The following is a 17,125-nucleotide window of genomic DNA, read 5'->3' as shown; positions in this document are numbered from 1 at the left end:
TGCTTGCTAAGTAAAGCAAAGAAAAAGAGATAGCTTACCGCTATAGTTAGTATTTTTTTCCATTTATTAATAATTCGACTTCTTTTCACAGTTTTGTGTGTGCGTTAAAGAAAAACCAAATACTATGGTCCTTGCAAGGGCATTTTATACACTAGGTTGAGCTCTGACTCTGCTGTTAAAAGGTGTTATAAGTTATACACACCAACCCCTCACTCTTTCTCTGTGATGCTTCTCACAAGGCATAAACAAAGAGAAAAAAAATCATGCAGCTTTCCTTACAAACGTGTGTGAGGAGATTTTTGAAAAAAAAAGCCCCAAGAGTGTTATTGATTCTGATTCCTGTAATGGCAGTGATTTCCATGTATCTGTCTGTGCTGAAGGTAAAAAAAAAAAAAAAGAAAAAAATAGGAAACATTGGATATGCCCATTCCTATTCAAAGACAGGAAAAAATGGGAAATGCTGAGGTTTTTTTAATGACAAGGAATGAAAAAAGTTTGTGTTTATGGTGCCTGTTATACCTGGGTTATTCAGCTGATGTACTTCATATCCTACGAAGACTAATTTACAAACTTAAATGTAATAAAACCAAGGATGCCCAAAACCACAGGGAGAGAAAATTTAGGCAAGTCTTTAGGCCTTTGATAATTAAGATTCGAAAATCGTACAGATCCTCAAAGAAAGAAAAAAAAAAATCAAGCGATTTGAGTGTTTATTCTTAACTTCAGTCTGTGCCCCCTTGCTTCAATCGCTTTCGAGGTAAAGGCAAGGAGCAGAAATCCCACCGCACTCCCGCTAACGCCCGGACAAATTAGGTGGTGCGGCCAGCGAAGATTAACCTGGAACCTCTCTCCACGCTGGGAAAAACCACACCAGAAGGAAGGAAGAGAGAATGGAAGAGTCCCCCGGCCCCACGAGAACGACGCCCCGAGGCGAGGGCCGCGGGTGCCCGGCCCGCTCTGCCCGCGGCGGGCTGCAAGCGCCCCCGCCCCTGCACGGTGGGCCTACGCCGCTGGGGGGAGTCGGGGCGCTTCCGAACGGCGCGATGCGGGCCCGGCCCCGTGGCCCCGGCGGCGAGGCGCCCGTCAGGCCGCTGTCGCCCCGGCAACGCCGGCGGGGCGGGGGCGGGGGCGGCGGGAGCGCCCTCCCCCCGGAGGAGGCCCCGGCCGCGCGCGCGCCCCGCCCCTCCCGCGGGAGCGCTCACCTGCGCGCGCTGCGGGGCGCCGCGGCTGCTGGCTGCGCGTGGGTGATGGCGAGCGGCGCCTCGGCGGCGCCTCCTCCGCGGAGCTGCCGCTTCGTGGCGGCGAAGCGCGGGGCCCGTGCCTGCCCGCCGCGCGCCCCTGCCCTCCGCGGCAGCGCCGCCAGGCACTGGCGGACCCGGCGCGGCCGCCGCCAGAGCGGTTCCCGCAGAGTGGGGTGAAGGGCGAAGCAGAGCAGAGCGGAGTCTCCTTCCCGTCTGCTGAGCAGCCGCCCGCGTTTCGCTGGCTCATGCAACGCTTGAGCGTACAGTTGCGGTCTGCAAAGCGATGCGGCCGGTCCTCCAGCGCAGCCAGTGCCGGGCATACCCAGGGGCATGCGAGCTGAGCCCCACCGCGCGGGAAAGTGGGGAAGGAGTTTTATTTTACGTTTAATTTACTTGTCATATTGTTTTCCGTGGCAGACGGAAACTCATCCGTACGCAGCCCGCATAAACACTATCGTAGCATCCGGCGCCGAAATGGTTACGTGTAGCAGTAAGGCTGCGCAGAAAACACTCTGATGTCTCAGTAATTCAATTAGTCAGGTTTCCAGAAGGTGGGGTTGGGTATTTTTTTGGCATGGAGGAGGAGAAGCCTGGGACGACACCTCCTTTCTCGTCTTGCAGGCCAATCAGGTCGAGGTGAAAAAAAAAAAAAAGCAATCTATAAGCAAACAGCAGGCTCTCGCCTGACTGGCTGCGCTGGCAAATCTCTCTCCCCCCCCGCCTTTCCCAAGTAAACTGCATGCAAAAATCCCACATGATCAAGCGGCCACGACCGTGCTGCGAGCTTGCTGCCTGCACCTCCTCCTCGCCTTCATCCTTCACACATACCGGTGCCAGATCCCGCCTCGGACACACGCATGTACATGTATGTATGCGTGTGTACCTCTATATACCGCGTATGTATCTCTGCGGCTGCCTATCGCACTCACGCATGCACAGAGACAACCCAGCACGCCAGGCTCCTACCTTTTCCAGGCTGCTGATGTCGGATTTACACGCAGTGAAGGGCCCGGTCATTGCAAAAGGGGGCGTGACTGCTTAAAGATTTTTTTTTCCTCCCATAAAGCTTTTTTTTTTTCGAAACTGACTTTTGCCCCTCCAATCCTCGTCGTTCTTTACAATCCCTCCCTGCCTGCCGCTGCATTCAAGTTTATTTATTTGCCTGCTGGCCTAGTATATTTTTCCTTACTGCTCTTGCTGCTGCTTCAGAGGCAAAAGGGGAGCAGCTGTTGGGGAAGACCGAGAGAAGAACTGAGGGCTTTTTTCTTCAGTCACCTTATGTAGTCATCTAAGGGGTGGATTCTTTTTTCTCTCAGGCGTTCCTGCTCGTTCAAACTGTTTTGTCCTTCCGCAGAAGTTGATGTTCCCGGGACTGGGCCCTGTTTTACCACAGAGAGGCTCCGGGAGGCTGAAGCTGGAGACTTCTGCACCTCGTCGTACCGCGCCGTTCGTCTCCCAAGCTGGAGAGGCCAGCCAAGACCAGCATTATCAGCGGAGTTCGCAAGCTTGATTTACCACTTCTCAGAGATTTTGCTTTTTTCCACGCCCTCTCATAAAACAATTTTTTATTTCCATCTCCTTGGTTTCCACGCCGCAATATTTCTTGGATTGGCCGTTGTTTTTTTTTTTTTTTTCTGCCCGCACCTTTTTTTTTTTTCTTTCCGCCTTTGCTGTTGCTCAGTCCTTGGTGCATCCACCGCCCAGGAACAGGAAGGACAAGAAAACCACTTCACAAAGTCTCCTTCAAGACACTCTGTGCTGCAGGACAGGCTCCCCAACTCCATCAGCACAGCAAACAAACTCCTCAGGGCTTTTGCTTCTCCCCTCACTTTTTATTCATATTTTTCTTTTCTTTTTTTTTTTTTTTTTTTTGGTGTGTGTTTTGTTTTTCATTTGCAGGGGGAGGAGGGCCAGGAAGGAAGACACAAACTTTGTACTTTAAGATCTGCTGGTACTTCTCGCCCTCTCCCAACCGGCGGCCTTTAATAATACCACCAGGACCCCCCGTGGGTTACCAGGGGGAAGATCTCCTTCCCATCCTCCCTGCTTTTCTCCCCCTTTCTCCCTCCATCGCCGCGTACCGCGGCCGCCACTGAGCCGCGGGGCCGCGCAGCCAGCGCCGCCGCGGCCGCTCGCAGGGGGCGGAGGAGCGGCGCCCCTCGCCCGCCGCGCCGGCGGGCCGGTGTATGTCGTGCTGTGGGCTCCGTACGGGACTCTCAGTGAATGCACACCGCCCGCCGCTTGCCGCCGCTGTCCGCCTCGGCCCCCACCCACCCCTGCCGGGGTGAGGCTCTCTGAGGGACCGCGGATCGCGCCTCCCTCCCGGCTGCCCGTCTGCGGCGGCAGGCACCCCCCGCACGCTGCAGCGCGGCACGCCGCGGAGCCCACCTGCCTCTGTGCCTCGCTGTTTATTTATTTATCCCCACACCTCCCGCGCCGCGGCTCGGTCCCGTCTGCCCCCCCCCCTTTTTTTTTTCTTCCACCTTTCTTTATTTTTTCCGCATCCCGTCTCGCCGCCGGCCGGGCGCGATGCTGCACGTGGAGATGCTGCTGCTGGCGGTCGCGGCGCTGTGGGTGTGCGTGCGCGGGCAGGAGCCCGGCGCCAAGGCGGTGGCCGACCGCTACGCCGTCTACTGGAACAGCACCAACCCCAGGTACGCGGGGCGGCCGCGGGTGCGGACCGGCGGCGGGCTGGGGGCTCGGCAGGCGGGGAGCAGCGCCCTATCGCTGGCGTCTCTTGCCTAGCGCCTGTAGAAACTCCCCCGGCTGCAAGGTGGGGTGGAAAACTTCATTTTTTGGAGGGTTAGGGCTACAGGCGGCGACGGCGTGGCGAGTGCTGGTGGTATTTTTCTCGCCCTCCCCAGCCCAGCGCTGCACCAGGCTAGACGCTTCCCCGGGCTCGGCCTCCGCCGTCCGTGGGCGCCGGGCGGATGCACCCTCGGTGCGGCGTGGGCTCCCCTCGCAGTGCGGCGACCCACGGCCGAGCCTGCTCCAGGAGTTTGGGTGGGATGAGGGGCCACAGGTAGCGGCCCCCGGCTCTGCCCCGGCAGGCTCCTGCGGCAGGCAGGCGCGGCCCCTAGCCGCCCGCCGGTAGCGGGGATCCGGGCCTGGGCAGAGAGGCCCGGGGAGGGCCGGGGTCTTATTCCCCGGCGGGATGGAGCGGGGAGGCCGGTCCCGGATTCGCGGCAGCCCCAGGCGGGATCGCTGTCGGGCGGTAGCCGCGGCGGAGGGGTCCCTTTCCCGTTGACCTACCTTACCTTGCCTTGCCCTGCAATGCCCGCCCGGCGGGGGGCTCTCCCGGGCAGGCCAGAGGCAGTCTTGACGAGGCGAGGTAGGTACGCCGTCCCGCGCAGAGGGGATGCGGGTGCCGGCGGGGACAGGACGGCAAGTTGCCCGTGTCCCCGTCGGGGCTGAGCGGGGACACAGCCTCCCCGCTTCCCTCGCGCCGAGGCGCGCCAGAGGGTTTCTGACAGTAGGCTTTGCAAGCACTTGAACGAACCTTCCACTGGAAGGGGAGGTTTCATTTAATTTTTCTGGAGTTTTCCATCGTGTTTACCATCAGCACATTTCAGCCTTGTTCCAAATGGTATCCATGTGTTTGGATAAAAAGTCATCTGGTATTAAATTTTTTGCCTTGTTGAAGTGCATTTGAGCAGACTTACTTTTTAAAAATAACCCTGTCAAGCTGGTCTAAGTAAATTTGGGGACATTTTATCTTAGGTTATCTCTTTTTTATGCTTCTGATACTGCTGTTTGGTCTGAGATTAGCACATTGATTTTTGTCACAGGTCATGTTTTTTAATAGATCTGTATTGCCTGCAGAAAACTCCTCTACTCGGTATTCCAGAGCAGCTTCGAAATAGGTGATGCAGAAGTTAAGGGGCAGAATTTTCAAGTGCCCAGAGTTAGCTAGTCTGTCCAGCACTTTTATACTGTGTTTCTGGTAACAATGCTTCAGCAATAAATAGTTGGCTCAAAAAGCATGAGACAAAGAGTGTTCATACAAAGTAACAATCATGCTTGGGAATTAGAACATCTGTAATTTTTAAATGCCTATCTCTACATTTTCGTCTTTCTACATGTGTAACTTGAAAAAAACTGCTCAGCATAAATAAGAAGAAAAGTTGCATCTCATGTCACATATCAAAGAACACATGTCCCAAAAATTTGCTTGTCTCTCAAAACCAGAGTTTTTTCTCTTTTGTCAGGCAAAATGAAACCTAACTGCTAGGAAAAAAAAAATATAAAGTGATATTCGCAAATCCCACTGGGCAGAAGGAGGATTGTTGAAATAAATAGGTTTAACTAAACACGCATGTTGCTGGCATAACAGCTAAAATATTTCAAAAATAACCTTACATTCAAGATTTTTCACTTCTGTTCTCTTGTGTGTGGTAAGCTTACACGATAGCTGCACATGGGTAAAGACAGCTGCAGGTACAAGCAACACTTACCTAGTCAGTAGGTATCATGCATTGAATGGATTTGTAAGTATTCTAGGAAATTTAATTTTATTTTATTACTGTTAATGAAATCTCTTCATAGTCCAACATTAAACATCAGCAGACTCCAAAGAAAACTTATTTTTGTTATTTTTGCACACACTACAGGAGGAGCTAATAGTGACATGTTTCTAAACCTTCGCATTTAAAAACAAACATTACTTCTTTTCTTAAAATATTCACTGTGTTCTCACAATGAAAGTATCTATTCGGACATGTGATATTCATCTGTGAGTTAAAAATATGAGAAAGAGCAGGGTGCAGATGTATTTCTCCTTTGTTTTATGCAGTGTGCCAGTTTTCGTGTGCTTTCCAAATTACACGATCATTACAGAAAAACAGACAAACACCTGAATGGTAGGTGTTAGAGACCCAAAGAAAAGAAAACACTTCGGTTTTGGATTTGTTCTGTCAGAATCTAAGCTAAAGGCAAAATTCACTTTGGTTATCAAAATTTTTACAGCAGTTAACAACATTTCAGGAGTAACTTTGCAGTGATTTATATGCTTCCAGAGATAGACTTAGGAGATGAACAATCTATTTTTCATACACGTAAAAGTAAGTAGGGATTCTTACTTGGTGATAACCATTTGAAATTAGAAGACAAAATATAATTATTTAAACACAAACGACACCATTGTGCTTTTGTTTACGTCTTTATTGTATTGATTCAGAATTAACAAACGGCTGTAGAATTCGCTTAAAAAATGAAATGTTAATAATTTTGATAGTGACTAAAGGCACTCTAGGGTTTCATTAAAAAAATGGAAGAATTCGATAATGATTATACTCTCAGATATGGTGGTGTTTATGTTTTTAGTATAAAACTCCAGCAATTTATTGAAATACATAAAGATGTCATCTGTATTAAAAGACTCATTAGTAAAGAGATGGGTGTTCCAATTGGTAAGTGCTCCTAGGGTGAACAATATTTTGGTAAATAAAAAATCCTACGAGTTCATATTACATTTCTTGGTTAGTTGCCAAAGTTTTGCTAGAACAATTAAAAATGTTCTATGATCATTATTATTAGTATGTATGAGTAACAAAGTTGTACATTCTTACAGAGCTTAAGTCTGTTCTTAGAATTTTTTTAAGTATTCATGTACCTTATTTTTGTTTTGTATTTAATTATCAACATACATGAAATACCATAAATGCTGTAGTCTAATTCTAGATGAGAATATGTTTAAGTATTAGAATTTTGAAGGATAACAAAACAAGGTTTTCTGTTCCTTTATGTTCAAGTAAGCTTGAAAATGTGTTCTAATATTTTCGTTATTTATGTACACTTAGAATTAATTGTACATACATTCTAATTATCACCTTAGAGTGCATTAGTCTTTCAGCACTGTTTACATATGTGTTTTTATATGGACAGAAACAGATTATTGTCAAAGAATAATATTCTGAATCCAACACTTAAAATAGTTTGGGGAGGTTGTTTTGTAATGGAGTATATTCGTTAAATCCCGATTACTAGTGCACTTGTAATTAGAATTCAGCCAAAATGTCATGTACCTGGGCCAAATTTTGAAGCGGTCTACTTGCTTAGTGCTTGCTACTGCTTTTAATCTTGTCAGTTCAAGCTGAGCTGCTTGAGGTAATAATTGCTACATTTTTGTGCTTACAAGATTGTGCTTCAAGATTGTGGTTTATATCTAGGTATTAATATTTCTCTGTAAGTTTTTCAGTGGCAGGTTGTGTAGCTTCATAAATTGTTACTAGTTTCAAGGTGGTTAAAAATACGTGCATTTCAAGTCTAGTTTCTGTTCATATATAGAGGCCAAACCCCGTAGTCTCATGAAAGCAATTTTTTTTTACTAGGAGTATTATTGGATTTGGCTGTATCTTATGCAAGAAAATTTTGTATAAGGTTACATCTACAAGATAATTGTTATAAAGACACAGGATGCTGATATTTTTTCTGATTGTGTATTTATGTGGATAATACAATCAAGAAATCAGATGATAGAGAATTTAGATACTGAAAAATAATTTCAGCTTCAACTGATGAGTTCCCATAATTAAGCTGGATACCACAATTTGATCAATATTGCTAGAGTTTTTTTTTTTTAAGATAGACACATGGGAGCAGTGAACTGAAAAATGAATAGATGCTTCTGAAAATTCTGTGCATAGACCAGATTTTCACAATCTGGATGTCTTAGATGTAGGTGAATTTTGTAGCTGAGTATTTAGGCACTGATTCAGAGAAGCATCTGGCTTCCCTGAAGTGCATACTGACACACTTAAGTTCTGTTACAGATGTGTGGATGAATGGATGTGTACTTAAGTGCCTCCCTGAACCAGATAAATGCATAGACTTAGTTTTGCGAAGCTCTGACAGTGGCTGCTTGTGCACGCCTGGCACTTCTCAGGAGTACATCGGCTGGCTGGATCTCTGAGTGTCCAACCATTCGTTTATATGGGTTTGCAGATTTCACCAGGGCATGTTGGTTATATATGTTCAAGTCATGTTTCTGTTTTTTGTTTGGTTTGGCTTTTTTTTTCTTTCTTTTTTTTTTTTTTTTTCCCCCCATCCAGAAATAGTTCTGCTTGTGTATAGAGATGAGGGAAAACATGCAGAAATGGTTGTAATAGGAAGAAGGCAGTTACACGCTGCTCTGAAAGCCAAAGAAATCTCTGACTGATCTCTTGTAATTAAAAGATCAGTAGTAGAGCCTTCAATATCTTACATCTACTTTCTGTGCTTTTAATTATTTCACTAACACCTTGTGTCTCCAAAACAATATTGGTGTTTATTTTAAAAGTGGAAGGGGTTTGAAACAGTTTGAGACATGCTATGGAAAAACTACACAAAGAACAATAGTTTCACTGGCGTCCTCCCCAGTATGAAAGGCACCTTGTTAAATGGTACATGGTCTTCACGAAATGCTCCTTATTAAATCGTTCCTAAATGCGCATAGTGACGATACTTAACTGCATTCTTTCTGCTAACCCTATATCCTTTTAGAGAGGGACAGATAAAGATGAGCCTTCCTTTCTCTGCCCTGTTGCTATGATCCCAGCAATCTACCAGCTTCATGCTGGGCAAAGAAAATGAATGAATGCAATTAGTCCTTCAGGAGTCATGGTTTTTGTGGTCATATAGGGAGGGATATGTAATATATATACATTGATATGCGGATATGTATGCATTTCGATGTATGTGTATGTAGACTTATATATATATATATTTATATGTGCACATATATACATATATTTGAAGTGTGTCATTAGAAGGTGATGTGATACACAGTAAATTGTGAAGCTTGTGTGAGAAGAAAATCTCTGAAAATGAAATTTTGTAATTGCTGAACTATTAACTGCTTAGAGAATGATTAGCTTTACACACTAATTCCTGGGTCACATCTTCCAGCTAAAATATTTTGTTTTAAAATTGAAAATAGTAATTAAAAAAAATTTAGAATCTATGGTTTAGTTCTTGGCCATCTTCGCATTGTGCTGTTTCTTTACATGCTTGTAGTACCTGTATCAGTAGGTGAGCAGGTTGATAAGCAAGCATTCAGGTAAACAAATATATAATGCAACAGAGAAAATTTCAGGGATATGCTTTGAGAACTCTCTGAGCTTATTAGAGTACCTTGTTACTGCTTCTTCATAAACCAGACTGTTGCTGGGCGGAGTAGTGCATTGTTGAAATATTAGACACTAAGAATGTGCCTAAAGAAGGCTGGTACTTTGGATCAACTTAGAGAAGATGCAAACAAAGACGCAACCTTTCCTGGAGAAAGCATGAGTAGACAGCAGTTTATCCATAGCTGTAAGATATACCTCACTTGCTTTGGTTCACTGGTGGTTTTTTGTTTTTGTTTTAGTGTGTTGGTTTTTTTTTCTTTTCCAATTTTTTAAAATGCGATTAGAAGTATTTTGGAACTGGGATTTTCTTCCAGTAACACTTCTTGCTCAGCTATCCAGTTCTGAGCATTGTCTTTGAAAAAAATGTCTTTAGTCTTATGAGTAGTCTAATCTTCCAGTGTTTCTGAATGGTGTAATTCACTGTTGAGAATAAAGGGCCCTGTTTTAGTTAAGTTTTCATTGAACTTGTGCTTAAAATTTAGTCAGCAGCACACCAACATAATGAAATGGAAACGTTTGGTTTAAAATAAACAGACATGTTACTGAAATTGCTTTCTGGTGGTATTACAGTTATTGTGAGTAAGCCCTACTGTAACGTACTTCAGCGTAGCTGAATGGAGGAACAGAATCCTTCACGTGATAAAAATCTTCCTTGCATTTTTACATTCTCCCTATTCATTGTAGTCTCTACAGGCTAGATTATAGTTGAGCTCATTTTAAATGGTGGGTATTATTTTATAGTATGCAAACATGTATAGATGTCTGAAATCCTCTCTTTTTTGAGAAACTGAGCAGAGATTCTTACATTACAAAAGCAGAAATTCCCAGTCCTACACTTTTTTTTTAATAAATAATTTTTGTTAAAGTATTTGAAAATATACTAAAAAGGATGCTGTTCTGTGAGGACTGAGATTGTATTTCACTCCTGTAGAATGCCAAGATTTCCAATAAAATACATCCCCCACTTCTCTTTTCTTCCTCTATTTCCTCATCTGAGGAAACATCCTTCATATTTTGCTGTTGACAGGTTGATGAAAATACATTGTTAGATCCTAGTTTTATGGAGGAAAAAAGAAGTTTGTTTATTTTTGACTGCTGCAAAATGTAGAGAAATTGTTTGATGCCCATATTCTGTTAACTGGTATGCTATGCATTTTATGGCCATTTTTCTGTTTAGATGCATGACAACTAACATGCTGTCAAAAGAAAAATCAGCTAACAAGATACACAAGAGCCCTGTTAATTAGCGAGATCTGCTTGAATTGCTAATACCAATTTATAGCAAATTCTTCAGGTTCGGCACTTTTTATTTGAAAAGCCTCGAAAATTACAATTCATATTTTCACTTGCATTGGAATCTGGTGGAAGAATTTACCTATCCATGCTAATGTGTGGTGTGGAAAAAGGGATCTTAGGCTAACAAAACCTGTAGGCAGAGTATTAGTTAATTTTTACTTTGTTCATTTTCTTATCCATCATTAAATCAGCATATTAATCTAAGGAAGAACTATTCTACAGTAGTACCTGCAATATAAAATTTTACTTCATGTTCATCACTGAATAACTTTGTATTTTTTGTTTGTTTTCTCTGAACTCTTGAAGGACCATCTTATTTGATAGACACCATTTTTAGTTTTTGATGACAATAATTAAATGGTTCTGGAGCGTAGAGAAGGAAGAAGTGATTTGGTTGTGAATCATGCGGTAAGGCAAAAAAAAGGAGTAGGAGATGCGTTCACTTTGACTCTGATCATCCTCTGCTGAAGTATCTTTATTCATTCTTAAAGACGAAATTTGGCCTTGCAAATTTTAACTTTTTTTTTTTTTTCGTAATTAATGTTAGCTGTGTAGCCCTAGTATTCTTTATTTGTTGAAATAGTACAGTTTTTTCTCTCCAAAATTATTTTATTTTTTTGCTTGGAGGTTGATGCTGGCCAGTGACAAGCATACACACATTGTGTGAGTTCTTCACCAGTAGTACTTGAGCGCTGTGGCCTTTCCCTAGTGGGTAGCAATAAAGCACTACCTTTTTTTTCTTTTGGAACTTCAAAATAGTATTTTTCAGATTACAGTTCAGGAGAAATTCCTTCTCTCTACAGACATTGAAATCACATTATCTTTCCACACAGGGAATTGCTAATAAATATATTATTTTTATTATTATACTAATACTGCACATGTTTTTTTAATTTACATTTTTACATTTGTTTTGATTTAGTAAATAAAATTGAGTATCTTATCTCAGTCTGTGCCTTTGAAACTGGAGCTGGATACACTCTAAATCTTTTAATCAAAACTAAACAAAAATTACCAGTTTTCTCAGTGTCTAATATTTTATTGTCTTGGTAGTGCTGTGTAAATAAAATACAGATGTATTTTTTTGTGAGGAGACAGAAGAAGTATTTTACCCTACTTACTGGTAGATGTGATAATGATCTTTGTAGTGCAGTTATCAGTCTGCAATGCTAGTTTATCTGCGTTAGGTAAAGACTACTTGCTGCTTTAATGATGTTGGGTCCTCTGGAATTGTTGGAAGTTGTTGCAAAGAAAGTTGTTAATTAATGTTGTTAATGAGCAGAAAAACCAGCTGACTTTTTTTTTTTTTCCTTACTTTAGTTGATGTCTAATCAGATTTAAAAAAAATATTTATTCATACAGACAAGGCATTTGGTGAGCAGAAGTTAACAAAGTAGGAGCTATCAATCCTGCTCTCTTTCCTATTGTTTCCAGAAAAGAAGGAAATAAAGAGAGACTCTGGAATTTGAAAGTATTGACCTTCTGACATGCACACACAGCATGGTCACATAAAGTGCCTTAAGCCACCATAATGGCAAACTGCATTTTTGAAGTTACTGATATGAGAGCCAGCTGGATGGGGGATGGAGAGTCAACATTGATTCTGCAGCTATTTGCAAGTTACTACTTTAGAGCCAGACAACTTCACTTTTATATTCCCAAACTTACTACTTAAGAATAATGTTGCTTTGTTCAGCTTAGCCAGGGATTTGTGACTGCTACATAGACTTAGAACCGTTTGGTCCAGAATTGTATGGTCATTCTTCATAGAGATCTGCTTCACAGAGTGATTTCATTCATCTGGTGGTGGGGGAGGGATGAGAAACAGTGAAGGGACATTCAGATATAGCATTCTTTAAGGAAAATGTGCATCCACATTAGCTAGTCAGCTTTCTAAATAATTTTAACGATGAAGGCAGAGATTCAGATCAAATAGTTAAAAGCCAATTCAGACCTCTGCCTTGAGACTACATCTGACCTCCTGGATAGGCTCTCTATGCGTAGTCTGGAAAAGACCTAATATTTTATGTACTGCAAGTGCTCTGCCTACTTTCCCCTGCCTTTTTTTTTTTTTTTTTAATTTGTTTACAGTTATTGTTCCAATACACTTACACATCTTTTTGCAGTTCTCTTGGGGCTTAGTTTATTAAAAATTAGTGATCCATCACTAAGCAGGGTACAGTACAAATACTTGTGCTCCAAAAGGGAGGTTTTGTGCCAAACCAGAAGAAATAATAGAGTTGTAAAAGCTGCCAAAAAGTGTGTCTCCCAATTGCTAATTAATCAGGCAAAAAGGCACCTCAGCAACTACAGTAGAATGTGGGACAGTTTAATGTAAATATGGAATAAAGATATGTTAAGGGAGCATAGTATTTTTTTATTTTAGCTACGTATTAAAATAAAAAGGCAACTATGTGCCAGAGTTGGTGGGGATTTTTTTTTACATTGATGATATTGTCAGTGGATAGACATCTTTCAAAAAACCTCATGCTACTCTTGAACAAAAAAAATTACCATTTTGTCTATTTATTTTTTTCTGTTTTCAAGGTGGTGCTCATGAACAATAAATAATATCTGTAGTCAAGAAGCAAAACTTTAGAAAAGATACTTTTAAAAACTCACACCTTTAGTTATCTGGGTTACAAGGTATAGGAGAAAAAGAACCATTGTTGTGAATATCTGGTATCCGAAGCTGCCAATCACTTTTGGCACAGCTCCCATCATGGTCGCTGTGCCCATAATTAAATGCCTGTCATTAGTGTATTTTTCCATAACATTTACAATGGAAAAGGCAAGGGGTCCTTGCAGAGCTATGGCTGTCAGGGGAACAATAAAAACTAATTACACACTCTGCTGTCACCATTGTCAGCTCTGCTTTTGGGGGGAAAGAACATGGAAAGTGTGTGCCTAATAATTATATATATAAAATTACATATATACAATACCCAATTGGGGAAACTCAGTCGTAGTGAAGTGACATTTACTTGGAAGTTTATTATTCCTTCTTTCAAAAGATCTTAATTTTAGGATTGTATTTTTCCCTTCACTTATGCCTAAGTTCCATACATTTTTTCCTTTGCATTTCAGTCACTTTTGCCTTTCTCTCTTTCTGTCTTACGCACTTTCTGGTGAACTGAGTCTTCCAATAAAATTACTGGGATCAAAGCTGGTATTTGCCTGCATTTATTAAGTGGGTGCAAATCATCTTATCCTTTGTATGCTTTTGCTTGTGTCCTGCATAGTAAACTGGATTAAAAAAAAGCTGAATGAAAGCATCTAGTTTGCATGTTCACCTTTTTTCTGTTCTCAGCCCATGGTGTGCAGGTCATCTTCAGTGAAATCAGGTTAAGATTTTTGAGTACTGAAATAGCAGCTTTGGTGAAATGTGTGCCAGTTCTATTTATCAGTGCACATATATTTCCAAATGCAAGCATAAGTGCATAATTGCAGAGTGAATGATTGTGAATGCTCTCCTTAAAGACATTGAAGGAGTGAAGTTGTACCTTCACAGCAGTATTTACTGATTTTTTTTTTGTAGCCTGTAAAATTTCTTTAAACTTTTTTTTTTAGTCCACTGATTAAAAAAAAAAAAAAGAAAAAAAAGAGCAGATCCTCAGAACCAGAATTTTGAATATATTTAGGTACCTAGATTTGCAGACATGACCCCTGTGGGATTCTTGAGATTGCTTGGTGCTTAACTGTCTTAGATTTTATTTTTGCTTTTTTATACCCTTAGGTACTCAAACACCTTTCAAAAAATAGTCCCTAAAGCTGATTAAGGAACGTAGTTTGAATAAATATCCTAGTTTTTAAAAGTTGCTGATGTCAGTAAGAGCTCATGTGTACTAATGAGGAATGGAAGTCTGTCTATTTATTTGAATTATATGCCTCAATTGATACTGCAGGATCTAATTTTAGTATTTTTTCTTTTTTTTTTTTTTTTTTTAATATACCATCTTTTGATGCCTTTTTTGGAGTATTTTTGGCAGTGTTCAGATCCAGCTCTATTGAAATAGAAAAGATTCTCCCAGTGCTTTGGATGGGAGTTGATTTAGGTCTTGGATTGATGACTTTATAGTGTAGTTCAGGAATACGAGTTTCAGTAGTTAGTCTTACCAGTTTTTGTGAGGCTAAGCAATCTGCGTGAATCGCATCTAGTGAGAGGTCACAGCAGCATGGGACTATATATCCCTGTGGGTGCTTGTCTGATTGGGTCCAAATAAGTCCTATACTAAGATTTTTTTAACAGTTTTTGCAAAGTTTGGACCTTCACCTTTGGGGGCTGAGGGGTGCCAAAGTGAACTTGGTGTAAGTAGTAGTTGCTTTGCTGTCAGCAGTTTCAAAAGTGAGAATTGCTTACTGTTCATGATTAGTAGATGGGCATTAGTGAAACTCTGAGGTGTTGGATGCCTTATACAGTGGAGAACAATTTGATATATGTCAAAAAAAGATCACGAAGGTAAAAATAATCAGATATAGTAGTATACCACTGGGATACAGGTTATGTATTTTCCAAAGCATTATATACAATATACTGTGCTCTTCTAGATAAGATATCTGTTAAAGACAAGATGGATCCTGTGATCCTGCAATAGAATTGTTTCCTCACTGAAATAATTGAAACACTGTATTCAGGCAAGAAGTCTTTGTTTTCTAGAAAACAGAGAAATAGTCTTCAAAAAAGAAGTCCCTACTTTGCTGTAAAATGCTGCTTCTCTTTGCAAAAGTAAACTATTTAATAGATATACCATGTAATTTAACCTGTTCACCAAAATGGTGAGCAGAAATTCTCGTCGTGTGGTGTGTCAGTGTATTTTGAGGTTGCTAGGAGTATGAGAACGCAATTTTTCTTGAAGCATCTTTTTTTTAATGGAGTACCCAGTATTACATTTTTCTTTATTTTAGTGGACTTGATAATATCTAGTGGCTATGAGGTACAATATAATGAGAGGAAGACACATCTTTCAGGAAATATGGCACACATTGAGAAGACGGTGGTGAAATAAACCACTTTTTCTTTAAATTGAGTCTCACAAAAAGAAATCAAGTTCTAAATCTTTAATTATATCCCTTGTGCATACATTTGAAATTTGATCATGTTTTGTAGTCTCTGTGTTGGTATATCCAGTTGTATGATATTGAGCCCAGTTTCATGTTACTTGCATGTATTCGTAGTGAGTTGCCTGCAAGGTTCCTGAAATGTTTGAAATTTTCTGTGAAGTTCATTTTAAAAATATATTTCAAAAATGTCCTGTAAATGTTTAATAGCTTTTAATATAGAGTTCACAAATGCCGTAAAGGAATGAGTCCACAATTTTGCCTACAACGTGGGTCTTAAACAGTCCTCAGAACAAACTACATCTACAAAAATACTAGGAACACTTACTGCAGAGAACATGATCATTTTGTAACAGGCTTATTAGCATAATCCTCACTTAAAAACTGAAATATACATCAGTCTCTTAACAATTAGTACAAAACCTGTATTGTAGATTGAAACTTCACTAGCAGAAATTCCGTACATTTGTTAAGTGTTCCGAGAGTATAAAGAGATTCTTCATTAAAATAAAAACAAAATAAAAAGAGTGTTGTTATTTGCAGTATCTGTAATCAAGGTGTTATAAAATTTCTCATTAAGGTTAAGATTCACATTATCATAACAAGTGACAGTGTGGGTGAAGAAGCAAAATTAATTAGAGAGGTAGATCATACTTGTTTCTCATTGTATCTTGGCTATTCATTGCATCCAAATTCTGAGCAAATCCTTTCTCTATATCTCAGTTATATAAAACTCACGTGCAGATAACGCTCTATGAAAAAAATCTCCATATTCACTGTTTCTAGTCTGAAGCACAATAGTTGGCTCTTTTTCTTTTTTTTTTCCAAAAAATGAGTTTTCTTAGTGATTTACAGCATCACTTTAATGTTACTTTTTTAGACCACGTCTCTGATTGAACTACATTTTATAGCTTACTGTAAAAAGAGATCTCCGTTTTCCATTTTTCATACTAGCTCTCTTGATTTAGTGCTGATATAATGGCCTTCTTCAGAACAAAGCATTTGGAAGCGTTTCATAAGCACTTTATTTTAGGTGTAGAGTTTGGAGCTAATATATTATTACTGATGAGAGCAATTCTGCCTTTGTAACTTAGGTGAGTAAATCAGACTGTTGCAGTGCCCAATTAGGATTTTTGTACTGTTATTTTCTTATGTACGACAAAGGAATGATTGCATCTTCTTTGTATTTGTGTGGTTATTTTCTTCATAAAAATAGTATAGTGTACGCCTAGACTTGATTTTTAGATCAGAATTAGTATCAGGTGGGTTTAACCCAATGTTCTTGAATTATCTGTTTTCTTTCATATTAAGTCCTACCCTTAAGACAAAATATCCTCTACTTTCCACACTGTAATGAACATGTCAGAGACAAACCAAGTCTTGATGGTGTCTTAGGCCTAGAAGTGTGGTGATGTACATGGGTGG

At 41.0% G+C, this 17,125-nt stretch overlaps 2 protein-coding genes across 5 annotated transcripts in view; both read left to right on the top strand.

Annotated features, from left to right (window-relative positions):
• Positions 1-17,125, top strand: part of FBXL17 (F-box and leucine rich repeat protein 17) — a 380,831-nt gene that overhangs the window by 363,160 nt on the left and 546 nt on the right. The window lies entirely within an intron of this gene.
• The window catches only part of EFNA5 (ephrin A5), a 219,519-nt gene continuing 204,335 nt past the window's right edge, over positions 1,942-17,125 (top strand). The window contains exons 1-2 of one of the 4 annotated variants that reach the window (XM_071801722.1): positions 1,945-2,106; positions 2,596-3,895. In XM_071801722.1, coding sequence (XP_071657823.1) covers positions 3,771-3,895 — 125 coding nt within the window. In that variant the 5' untranslated portion in view covers positions 1,945-2,106; positions 2,596-3,770. Of the gene's footprint in view, positions 3,896-17,125 lie in introns of all 4 variants that reach the window. The other 3 variants (XM_071801721.1, XM_065860658.2, XM_065860657.2) reach the window with 3 other exon arrangements.

This window comes from Patagioenas fasciata, chromosome Z (assembly GCF_037038585.1).
Source record: "Patagioenas fasciata isolate bPatFas1 chromosome Z, bPatFas1.hap1, whole genome shotgun sequence".
In the NCBI taxonomy this organism is placed as follows: Eukaryota; Metazoa; Chordata; class Aves; order Columbiformes; family Columbidae; genus Patagioenas; species Patagioenas fasciata.
The sequence above is the reverse complement of the archived record's forward strand: the minus strand, read 5'-3'. Positions and strand labels throughout refer to the sequence as shown.